This window comes from Pezoporus flaviventris, unplaced genomic scaffold, assembly GCF_033815535.1.
Source record: "Pezoporus flaviventris isolate CSIRO_AGI_PZ_B2104156 unplaced genomic scaffold, CSIRO_AGI_Pfla_v1 ptg000036l, whole genome shotgun sequence".
Classification (NCBI taxonomy): domain Eukaryota; kingdom Metazoa; phylum Chordata; class Aves; order Psittaciformes; family Psittacidae; genus Pezoporus; species Pezoporus flaviventris.
The window spans coordinates 1,181,880-1,195,000 of NW_026892584.1; the positions used below are offsets into that span (position 1 = coordinate 1,181,880).

The 13,121-nt window shown below is 36.5% G+C and overlaps 1 protein-coding gene across 1 annotated transcript in view; it reads right to left on the bottom strand.

The window, feature by feature from the left end:
- The window catches only part of CCDC73 (coiled-coil domain containing 73), an 80,559-nt gene that overhangs the window by 45,780 nt on the left and 21,658 nt on the right, over positions 1 to 13,121 (bottom strand). Inside the window, exons 2-3 of the mRNA XM_061462811.1 lie at positions 10,182 to 10,328; positions 87 to 158 (exon numbers count right to left, since the gene is read on the bottom strand). Coding sequence (XP_061318795.1) covers positions 87 to 158; positions 10,182 to 10,328 — 219 coding nt within the window. The remainder of the gene's footprint in view (positions 1 to 86; positions 159 to 10,181; positions 10,329 to 13,121) is intronic.

Consider the following 13,121-nt stretch of genomic DNA (forward strand, 5'->3'; position numbering starts at 1 on the left):
AATTGTACCAAATCACAATCCATAGTAATATCATATTGAAATTAAATCCCAGCAGTTAAAACACTATAACCATACAGGGAAGTTACCTTCTGCCACTCAAGTTCCTGTTTCTCGACAACAATTTTACTTATTTGATCTTCATAATTAATTTCCGTTTCCTAGTTACAAAAAAAAAAAACAACACAAATTTACACAAGGCAGGACCAGCAAATCAAATAACAACATAAGTTGTATATTCATAGTCTTCTTCCCTTACAGTCCAGTACATAGAACAGTATGTGCCTACACACCGCACAGCAAAAAAGGTAACAAAACCCTCTGGATGTAGCAAAATAGCAGGTAAGTTCAGCTGTTTTGGTCAGAAAATTTGCAGAGTCAATAAATTTAAACTTAGATTGAAATGCATAACAGAAGATTAGAAACAAGGATTATAGCCCCCTTAATCAGCAGGCACAGCTCTCTCTTCATATATATTCTCTCCTGCTTCTTAAGACAAAACCAGACTCAAAGGGAATATACCAGACTGGATTTCACAGTTAAAAAAGGACTAAATATTCTGATGAAACAAGTCAAAATACTAAGTTGAAGAGAAATTCAGTAAACTGCAATAAGGGCTTCAAGAATCCATTGCTAGTCAAAGATACACAGTCATGGTTAATGAGTCAGAATCTTTGGGACATCTTAATTATTCAACTCAAAGCATTTGAATCTTTATGTTTTACTGACATCTCCCAGGACAATTGAAAAATCCTCTGTCAGCAATTACTTCTGTTAATATGGATTTATTATTTATCACAGCCTTCTGTGCCAAAAACCTCCTGACCTACCAGATGAAAGTAAGAAGCTAAACAGAAGTCATGGATAATCAGCATGTACTTTTACGAGATGAGCTACTAGGAAATCTGAAGAAGAATGTTACTAAAGTCTGAAGTTTTCTTCACAATCCACAAGATGTACTAGAAACAGGAAGGTGTGCTACGTCTCCTGCAATGCAGGAGTGCTTTGTCAAAAATGAAACTATTACTGTGATAATAAGTGAGACTTACCTGCTGATAATCACAGTTGCTAAAAATTTATGGGAATTTTCCTGAAACATGCTGTTATTAGTCAAATTTTCCTAACTGGAATCAGCTTCCCCTTAATTTTTTTTTTTTATTTTTTATTACGAGTACTGGCCTTCCTTTACAAATGCAATACTTGAGAAAGGAAGAACACGTTTCCCTATCAAACAGTCATTATTCAGACTTTTGATGCATATTCACCCCTGAATTGAAGCAATTCACCCGTCCTGTTACTGTGTACAGTCAAAATAATGAACACCCCTTAAAGACCTAGAGAGAGACGCTTATGTGTTGCTCCCAGCATCAAAAGGCTCATTTTGTGCCTTTTCCCTGCACACTGATGGTCAACTTGAAGAATTGACTACCTTAAGGTAAGATGGACACAAGCGGTCATTTCAAGTTTTTGATACAAGGATATCTACAATGCTTCAACAGTTTGTGCAAGACTGTTTTGAAGAATACTGCGCAACCCCTTCTCACCTAATACAACAGTTGATCCACAGTCCCACTGTATTATCAACAGAAATAAAAACGCAACATATGTCCGGAGGTGATTGAAAAAAGGTTTTTGACATCTTTTATAGATTTTAGGGTCAAAACTGACTTCTTTGATTAACAGGTAGTTTAGGCACATCTGTGGGTAGAAGCAACACTTCTATCCACAGAAGACTACTCCTAAGTATTTCAGGAGTTACCTGTGGGATTGAAAAATATGCCTCGCAGACTTGAATATTACTAAGACTTTATAACTGCCCTAAGAAATAGCATGTTAAAACTTAAGGCATTTATAATTAACTCCCACATCCATACAAAACACTTTAACTAAAATACAAAAATACAAGTTTGAAAGCTGCTTTAAATTCCATTTTAAGCAAACCCTTTGCTTTGAATGCTGAAGAGGGTAAGCACCAGAAGTTCTAACTGAACAACGCTTCTCCAACTTAATCCCAAATTATAAAGGAAAATCTGGAAGCCATCAAAAAAGTGTGTATATATAAATACTGCTGAAAAAATAATCATAAATACTTAACCTGAGGATGACAATTACATGATTCAAATATTCTCATGTGAAATTGCTAATAATTGTAAACCTTACGCATTATTTTTACTTCTTTCAAAGAATATTTATAGTTCACCCATTTCAAATTGTAAACTTGTGTGCAGCACTTTTTTTTTTTTACAAGTTTCACCAACTGTTTAATAGGATAAAACCATCTTTGTTAACTTTGGAGAGTAATACTGTGTCTGTAAGTTTGATGAAGTATCAAAAACCCCACAGAAGCTTGAAAGTGTCATTTTTTTTTTATTGGATGCCTTAGAACTACATGGATTTAACTGTTCTCATAAAAACAAAAAAAACAAAAAACAACCCTACCATAACAATAAAAGAGGAGTAATTTGATGGTTTATTTACTCGTTATAACCTTTAGAAACTGTCAGGCTCTCTTTAAAGTGTTTGCTTCAGGCTGTAGTTTTACAAGATGGGCTGTGGATTGGTCAAGCCTCCTCGATTCTTGACCCTGAACAGATTTAGGAACAGAGTACAGCTGGCTCATGTCCAAGCAGCCAAAACTGCTGTTAGGTACTTTTATTGTCTTTTTCAAACTCATCATTTACCTCCTACAAAACTGCACATCCAATTTCTCATGCAGGTCAATCAAACGGTACTCAACAGAAACTACAGTTTCTGATTGTTTCATGCTGTAATCAGAATACCCTTCGTACCAGCACAACTTTTAGTGGACCACAGATATCCTTCTTCAGTTTTGATCCCAAGACAAATGTTAAAGGGATAAAAAAAATGTAACAGCCTTATTATAACTTTAGTTCCTGATACAACATTTTTGGATCATAACGGTAATGACAGCTAACCAAAACCTTTAGCAACCGCATATTTGGGATTTATTCTCAAAAGCTTTTCTGTTTCGGAAGTACACATTTCTCTTTCTCCACCAATCACTTATTTTCCTTTGGAAATCTTTCATTGCTTTGCCCTTGATTCCACTGCATAGGCTGCAATTGCTCTATATTAAAATAAATCTCACCTATCAAAATATATTCCTTAAATTAGTACACGTGGTCTACTAAGATGCTTGCACCGATACTTATCATGTTCTTCTCTCCAACTTCAGGTAATCCATTCCTAATCAAAAGCCACGTTATTTGCCAACACAGAAGTTAAGCTAACACACTGCTTACTGACTTGAATAAGAACTTTGTATATGTCACAGTCATGAGATCGATAAACCTCAGCACTGCTTAGGCTTTTATACCCCCATACTTATTTATTTTTTAATGTTCAGCTTTCCTTGTTTGTTTTGTTTTGCTAAAAAGTACCTTAAGTTACACTTAGACAGAAAATCCACGTATTAAACTATTAGGATTTTTTGTTGTTTCCCTGCAGCCTGTGTTAGTGGTGTCCTGTTGGTCAAATTCTAGATAACAAACAAAAGCCACCCACATCTATTTTGTGTTATTTTATCATTGTTTCTCCCCCTCCAATTTCCTCTTTTTACTCTACCATTTAAGAAATTCAAATTAAGCTCTTCACCATTCTCATTTTCAACACCTAGAATTGTTTCTTGCAACAAAAAAAAAAAAAAAACAAACCAAAAACCACCAAAAAAACCCTCACTAAAATATTTTGTTTCCCTACCATCTACTTAATTTCTAGAAAATACTTCTGCTTTAATTTCTGAAGTAGCAATTGTCCTTCTCAGGAACAGAAACTTCAAAATACAGTGTTAAAACATTTTAAAATACAGTATTAAAGCATAAAAAGAGTAACTTAAAAACAAAGTCTTTTTAGTTATAAATAAATAAAATCTTCATTTATGCAATAGTTTCTTTCAATCTCATGGTTTTGGTCACTGCATATCATTGTTTCCACAGAGCTGTCTATATAGCTACAGTAGATGCCTCTGGTGTCCTTTTTAACTTTTCTGCTATTCCACACATCTGAAGGCGGTTATTCTGCAGAACACACCTTCAACAAGGTTTAGTTTTAGATCTATTGTAATGTTTCTGGGGCTTTTTAGGTCTAGATATATCACAAACAATACGGCCATTCAAATCAAGTCATTCTGCTTTGCTCCTTCTGATAACTAAGCTTATAGTTTCATCAACTTTCTTCACTTGACATCTCAAAAAGTTTGCCTTTGGGGCCCAGGTGACATTTCCAAATACTAACCTTATACTGCAACTTTCCATTTTTATCTCGATACCAATCTTCTCTTGTCCATCTTACCTGTGAAACACTGCTAAATCAATGAGTTAGCTCTGCACAATTATGTACATGTCTTCCATTCTTGCACAGACTAGCTCAGAATACCCAAGGTACAACAAGCTGTACGGCACTACAGTGTGCAGTGCAAACCCCTTCACAGTTGCCAGAAGGCAGAAGTACATTTTAGGAATGGTAGGAAACAGCTAAGGGTTAGCAAAGCTCCTTCATGACCTCTCTCTAAGAAAACCTAGAAATAAGCCACTGTGCTGAAAAGCTTGGATTAGAATAGCCAAAGGCATAGCAAAGGTAGAGTAAGAGGAATGGAGATAAACTTGTTCAGACCTATCTTAAAGGAATGGCACACAAAGCTCTGCAGCACTAGGGTGAGCTACAGCTTCTGAGAACAACAACCAGAACAAACTTAAAGTGAGGTGCTGTGAGAGCCATAATGTCTGCATCAAGACAACAGACATGATTCAGGATTTGTCTCTCTCTTCACAAATAAGTAAGAAGATACAAGGATATTTACTTTCTCAGTGAGTACTCATTGGCCATCAACATGAAAGTGGGTAAGCACAAAAAAAAAGATCCAATCCATATCAAAACAGAAGAAGGCAGACAGAATGTGACAGAAACTAGGAAAAACAGGGAAAAGAGAGAGAAAGAGTATTAGAGGCAGAGGAGGAGATGAGGGCCAATAACAGCAAACTGACAGGAACAGCTAGCCTTTAAAAAATATTCCTGTCCACAACAGTCCTGAAACCCCACATTCCTGTGCTATGAACACAGGTAAGAAGTTCCCTGGCAAATCAGATATCTCATCCCCATTTTGGTGGCTGACTAATACCACATGCTATGTCAACATACTCCTCTGGCTCAAGGAGGGGAGAAGTTTTACATAGTGCTTGACCATAAATAGTAGGATAACTACCAGGAACAAGAAGTCAATATGGCTTAAATTTACAAAATCTGGTGAGAGTTACATGCTTCTAAAAGGAAATATTTAAAGAATCCTGTGTTAGAGTATTTGTCTGAACATAGAACGTGCTTGTATGAGTAAACTCAATACCCTTTGCAACTCCAATATTTGTTAATATAAAATAGTGGTCTTTTCTTACCTTGTGACAAATGAGAGAAAATTTGAGAGCTGGAAAATGTTTCTTAAACAGTATTTTAGTTAAAAGAGTTATAGCTGTATCATAACTGCCCAAAGAGCAAAATTTATTTCCTGCAATTTTTAGTAAACACAAGAGTGTCAAATCTAATAAAGTCACAGTATCACAGTATGCTAGAGATTGGAAGGGACCTCAAAAGATCATCTAGTCCAATCCCCCTGCCGGAGCAGGAACACCTAGATAATGTTACACAGGAATGTGTCCAGGCGAGTTTTGAATGTTTCCAGAGAAGGAGACTCCACAACCTCCCTGGGCAGCCTGTTCAGTGCTCTGTCACCCTCACTGAGAAGAAGTTTCTTCTCAAGTTTAAGTGGAACCTCTTGTGTTCCAGTTTGTACCCATTACCCCCTGTCCTATCATTGTTTGCCACTGAGTAGAGCCTGGCTCCATCCTCGTGACACTCCCCCTTTCTATATTTATATACACTAATAAGGTCAACCCTCAGTCTCCTCCAAACTATAGAGACCCAGCTCCCTCAGTCTTTCCTCATAAGGGAGATGCTCCACTCCCTTAATCATCTTCGTTGCCCGGCGCTGGACTCTCTCCAGCAGCTCCCTGTCCTTCTTGAACTGAGGGGCTCAGAACTGGACACAATATTCCAGATCCAGGGCAGAGTAGAGGGGGAGGAGAACCTCTCTCGACCTACTAACCACCCCCCTTCTAATACACCACAGGATGCCATTGGCCTTCTTGGCCACAAGGGCACAGTGCTGGCTCATGGTCATCCTGTTGTCCACTAGGACCCCCAGGTCGATCTCCCCTACACTGCTCTCTAACAGGTCGTTTCCCAACCTATACTGGAACCTGGGGTTGTTCCTGCCCAGATGCAGGACTCTACACTTTCCCTTGTTATATTTCATCAAGTTATTCCCTGCCCAACTCTCCAGCCTGTCCAGGTCTTGCTGGATGGCAGCACAGCCTTCTGGCGTGTCAGCCACTCCTCCCAGCTTAGTGTCATCAGCAAACTTGCTGAGGGTACACTCAATTCCCTCATCTAAATCGTTGATGAATATATTAAATAATACTGGTCCCAGTACTGAGCCTTGAGGCACTCCACTAGTTACAGGCCTCCAACTAGACTCAGCCCCATAGACTACAACTCTCTGGCTTCTCTCCTTCAGCCAGTTCACAGTCCACCTCACTACCTGATCATCCAGACCACACTTCCTCAATTTAGCTGTGAGGATGCTGTGGGAAACTGTGTCAAATGCTTTGCTGAAGTCAAGGTAGACCATATCCACCACTCTGGTGGTGACAAGTCAAGACACAAATGACAGAATCTGTACTATTAGCCAGACTTTGTGATGTCCTAGGTTAACACCAGAGAGAGCCTCAACAGTTTGTTGTACTTGAGAAACAAAAAACCCCAGTACTTGTTTCCAGGTATGGAAACAGGTCACAAATTTATCCTTTGCACCAAAGAAAAACATCAGTAAAATATAAAAAAAAAAAAATTACTAAGATTTACCTTTCTTGTGTTCAGATAATCAACACTTTCATTAGTTCAACAACTACTAAAAGCACTCATATCCCCAGAATACACATCTATGGGAATAGGGAGAATTTCCTTGATTTCTTATCTTTACATGCTTTTCTAGCTAAGGATGTTGTGGGGTACTTTTTCTATCTAGAACAAGAAAGAAAATATTTTGATACAAAATATATGTGCTTTCTTGTCCTTGTAAAGATTCTCCTTGTATCTCATATCAATTGTCCTATATGCATTGCACTTCAGAAAGCATTAAAGACTTCAATTTGGCCTACTTGTGCTGCAATTTTATCCTTTCTAAATCAATTATATTTATCCTTTAAAAAAAGGATCATGTCTTATTACTCAGCAAAATGAAGTCAGCTGACAGCAGAGCAAAGCTGACAGACTTTGGAATAAAGTGGATGGGATATCCACAAAAGAATCGCTGGGCTCATCGTTACTTGACGAGTGGGAAAGCAAAGTGGGCAAAAAAATAGAAGGACCTTCAAATTACTGGACTGTGAAGTAATCCCGGGGGGGTGGGGCGGGGGAAGGGGGGGATAGGGGAAGAGTAATATCATGTTCTGTAGCTTTTAATTACACACATATTAAGTCAATCCATATAAAGAACACACACTCTATGAACAGCCAAAGGAAGTGAGGCTGTATGTATTACGTTAAGCAATGCGTTCTCCAGAATACACATGCACAGCCACCATTAACTGGGATTTCATCTGTAAAATAGCAGAACAGTCACTTCTTATGAGAAACTCCTATACATTACTTTAAGAGTTTAACTACAGTTATGCGCTTAACCCAGAAAAGTAAAACCCAGGTAGATGTTCTGAAGTAACTCAATGCATTTATTTAAAAGCATATTCAGAAAAACAAAGTCTCTAAAATAGTATCTTATGGTATTAAGCATGGATTGCATCAAGTCTCAAAATATTTTAACATTTAGTTGTTTTAAGAGTTTCATTTTTATCTGTCTAGATTTGCAGAGATAATTTTAGCTTCAAATTTATTTTCATTAATTTGAATTTATACTGCAGTACTACCAACCATGCAAGGCAGTTTATTAAACTTACACTACATGACAGTTCCTGTCCTGAAGAGACTCCTGTCTACGTGACAAGCAAGACCAACAATGGGAAGAAAAACAGATGCAAACAGAGGTAAAATATCTCATCTAAGGTCAAGCCACAGGTCAAAGACAAAACTGAGAGTAAAATCCACTCTGCTGGCTCTACTGCCTCCAGGAGGCTACTGGTGTGCTGTGAGCCTCACCAGCAACAGGGAAAAGGACTAACAAAATTCCTAAGAAACCAGCAGAACTTTTAATTCACTTTCTGGCACAGCAGATGACACATTTTAAGTTGGCATGTCTTGTTCTTGACCATGGAAAAATTACTGCAGTGCAAGATGAGTACTGTAATTCTCTGTGATTTAGTCTGTGCACTTTTTTCCTCAGTATATTTACAAATTTACAGAATAATTTCATGTTGGTTCGATTTGTAAGAGATTCATAGCTAAACTCAGGAGATAATTTTGTATCTGTTTTTGAAAGCACCAGGCATAGCCATAGTATTCTGTAACCCTTGCTTCTTCAAAATATTCATGTTTTGTATTCCAAATTTCAACCATACTAAGCAAGCTGCCCTGAACTGATTGTTAAAGCAAAGCAAATACAAATGCATTCAGGGATACTTTAAGATTTCAAATTGACTAGCTGCAAAATGCTTAATTTTATTCTTTTTATTTACATTTCTAGCTACAAATGGGTAAATGTAGGTATGTACATTTTTGAGGGTAAAGGTAGGTACAAATGTTATAGAAATGTAGGATCATGTCTTAACTGTAGAACTGACTCTCAGCATGAGCACCAATTTCAAAACTAAAAATACCTTTATGCCAAAAAATTGCTCACCCTTCAGAGGCAACCTTGTATAAAGATCACAGTCACTTACTCTTGTAGTATAGCAGACAAAACAGACAAACTAAAGCAAAAAGAAAAAAAAAACACAACAGATTAAACTCTGTGTCACTTCATAAAGATTTTAGGCTCTGACCAAGTGCATTAAAAATGCAAAGTGAAGTTAACAGTGTAAATGGAATACTGCTAACAGATCTTATAGGGAAAATATAATCCAATTATTATCATAAAAAATTCTTCAGTCTTTAGTTCTTAATAGAAAAAATAGTTAGACTGGTCTAAACATTACCATTGTAACAAAAGCCTACGGATGAGACCATGGTGAATTTCAGCAATACAGCACCAACAAACGAGGATCATGGAGATTTTCTTTCTTGGATTTTTTTTTTTAATGGCAGACATTCTTTTGTTTACAGTTTTCAAAGAGAGGATTATAGCATTTAACTAAAAATAAGCATAAATCAAGCTTGTTATCAATACTAATATATTAAAAGTAATCAAACACATCTTTTGAACAGGTCAAATTCATCAGACACAGAAATATATACTCTAAGTCTTTAATATAATAGTTAAGAAACACTAAGGAAGGGGAGAAATAGAATCAAATGTTTATGTACATACAACTGAAAAAAGTAACTACAGGAAAATACAGCTGCCTTCAACATTGCAGAAATAATTTTACTTTAGTATGACATAATTCAACTAATATTTCAAAAACAAAACACAACACACATACACACACCCCCCAACACTCAGTATGTAGGGCTCTAGCCTAACAGTTTAGCAATTTAAAAATTGTGAAATAAAGTGGATTTGGTTATCACAGGAGCTTTTTGCCCTCTTGGCTAATTCTGAAAAGCACAAGTAAACAGACAAAAGTAAGTTAAAATTACTGCTTTTCTGTCAAATGATAAATCAATCTATGAAATGAGACTTAGGAAACTGGAAATGGCTTGGATTCTCTTTCTTTCCTTTTCATATCAATGGCTACTCTTAAAGAGATGAACTACAGAGAAATACAAAAATGCTATGTAGATCACTTTTGTCAATAGCCTGGTGATCAACTATAGCAATTCTGGACATTACTACAGGAAAGCCTAATTCATTCCCATACTTCCTGCCATCTACAGAGACATTTCTAAAACAGACCCTGCCTAAATCTATGATATTGTTAAACAAATCCCTGGTCAATGAATAACTTGAAATGCAGCATGAAGCTTAGCCACACTTATGCAGCATTTTCTATGATTAACTACAGGGAGACAGGAATAAGGAAAAAGAAAAAAAATCACTAAAAACCAATATAAACATTTACCCTTCTTATACGCAGTTCTTCTACTGCCTCCAATAAACTTGTTTTAAAGTCTAACAGTCGAATGGAAAGTACTGTCTCTGATGGACTTTTAAGAGTAGAGTCAAGTGCCTGTGTTTCGAAGTCTTCATCCATTCTTTGAACTTGTTTCTGCAAAATAAATAAAATGTGTATTTCCTCCTCAGTTTAAGAGAATAGTCAAACTGCAAAACTTGCAAGTATGGAAGCAAATTATTTCTGTGAGGAGTAAAGCTACTACTTACAGCCATGACACAATGAACAATATTGACTGAGATTATCAGGAAAAAGGAAGCAGTACAGGGGTTTTTTCCACTGCTGCTGCCCTACACCAGCATGAAAGTACTGCAACTAACACATCAGACCATGAAAATGTACATACCTACCTTCAAGATTTCAAAATCACAAGACAGGCTCAATTTTAAAGACAACCTTCAGACTGGCTTGAAATCATGAACTAAAGGTAATATATGTAGCTTCTGCCTCTGAATTCTACCAAGAAAACTTTTGTTTCTGTTCCCACAAGCTCAAGTATCAAAATGTTGTAGTCTAAGCTAGCTAAATCAACTGTTGTCAAGCAGGGAGTTATGCTAACATGAGACCCATGTGTCTCTGTAGGTACAAAGCATGTTTGTTAATAAGAGAGATCATTACAACACTTGGCATTTGATTTAGAAAAAGATCATACCTGTACATACGTCATCCTTATGTACATCATATATGTAAATTACATCATATGTAATCATGTAATCATAATCTGTATTTCCCAGATTATTTTTAATATTTAAGACTGAATTTGCACCAGTCCCCTGGAACATATAACATCATCCTTTCCTTAAGACACCCCACGGGTGCTTCTGGACTAAGAATTAAAGAGGTAGGGATAGCCCACACAAGTTATGGCTGACCACTGCCACAGAACCCTTAGGAAGGAACTCCTGCAGGAATAAGAGAGACCTGCCTGTGTCATGGGGCCATAACAACCACAAATCAGAGCTCCCCACTTTTTCTGCTGTTGTCTAAATAAAACCCTAACACAGATCAAATTTAAGCTGCTTGCTCATGGATAATAGATTGATTCCTTTCTTAGCTGCCCTACCACAAAAGCTATTCTAAGTTACTGAAATAATGGATTTGCTAAAACCAGGAAAAACAGGCTCAATTTTGTCTTCCATTTTAAAATATGTCTAATTCCGAACTGTTCAATATGAAATATTTATCAAAGTTCTTTTGTCAGTGTCAAAATGTGCATGTTTGAAGGACTTCTGAAGAAGCAGCAAATAAAAGTTAATAAGAACAATATGCAAACTTGTACCACTTCAGGCAACAAATCTGGTGTGTTGATGTGCAAAAATGAATCAGGTATTGTGCAGTCAACCTGCATACATTTTAGACACAATTCAGGTATTTTAGACACAGGCCTAGGTATTTGGTGTGGTTTGTTTTAAAGTAAAGCATTATAATTAAAAAAAAACAAACACACACTTTTTGGTTTAGTAAAAATATTTTGAATTTATGAAGTCAGACAACCCCCCACAAACACATTAAAATATATTTCTTTCACACAAGTTGTCAAAATTGTTTCCTTACTGATAAATACTACTGATTCATGAGGCACTACTACAAACAAAACTTTTGATATCATATAAAGTACTGGGAGATGATCATAGCTACAAAACTAATAAAAATGCTAGCATTATGCACAATAGAACATGCACAGGGCCATTTCATTTCACTTTTAATTATGCTATATTCTGACCTGAAGGGTAAGATTTTGCAACTATGATGTTAAAACATGATAACATGCTCAGATTCTATTGCTGTGAGCTGACATTAGATGCTCAGAGTCAGGGATTCTACAGTGAATTTCTACAAGACAGTACTGTTACCAAATGGAGAATCCCAATAGCCTGTATTAATAAGGGGAAAAAACACACGACACAGAAAAAGGATGGTCTAACTCTGGGATTCATCCTACAAAGGTAGGTGCTCTTGAAGGAGTGTACTTCAGTTATGAAATAGTTTCTCTTCAAGTCAACCAGCAGAAGTATGCATTAACCAGTCCACACCAGGGCTTGAGATTGCCCTTCCCAGCACAGAAGCAATCCAAGAATTATTTTCTCAGGGCAATATTTTTAAACTATTGCTATGCTCTAAAGAATGGAATAAAATGAGCCTCAGGCATCCATCCTCTCACCTCACTGATCTCAGCAGGAGCACTTGACAAACAAGACTTCACCTCCATAATGCAGTGAGTAAGGATAAGGGCTTTTCCGAGTGAAGTTCATTGATTCTTCACCCATCCCTTCACCATGAAAGTATTATTTCCTCATGGGCAATTTGTACTCAGACTGTTTTTTCCAAGACTGCAACAAAATGCTTCACAGCCTTCTGCTGAAAACTGCAAGGTATACTGCATGTTATACATGCTCCCTCTCGCCCTCCTCACAGTTGAGTGCAAGACACCTATGTCATCTCTTCCACCACAGAGAGATCAAAGAACTTAGTTACTTGCCAAATAGTTTGTACTGTGCTTGACTGGAAACAAAAATATATAAAAAGGAATAATAAAGTTACAAAAGATTTTCAAATATCTACCATACTGATAAAATGCCTACTTTCAGTATCACACATAAATACAAATGCCTAGAGCTATTGTAAAGATGTATGATAACTAATAAACATCTTTTGATATAGAAAATGCCAAAAAAATTTTTGTGTAATCAAAGATATTCCCAGATAGATGCATTTTTATTTTAACAACTGGTATTTATCAGAATACCTGTAATTAAAAAACAATCCTAGAGCATACATGAAATAACATTCTAAAAGTTAAAGACTGAAGTTCCTATTTTGAAGCAATTACTACTCTTGATTTCCTGATTGGTTTATGTTTAACAAAAATTACTTTTTAAAAAGCACATT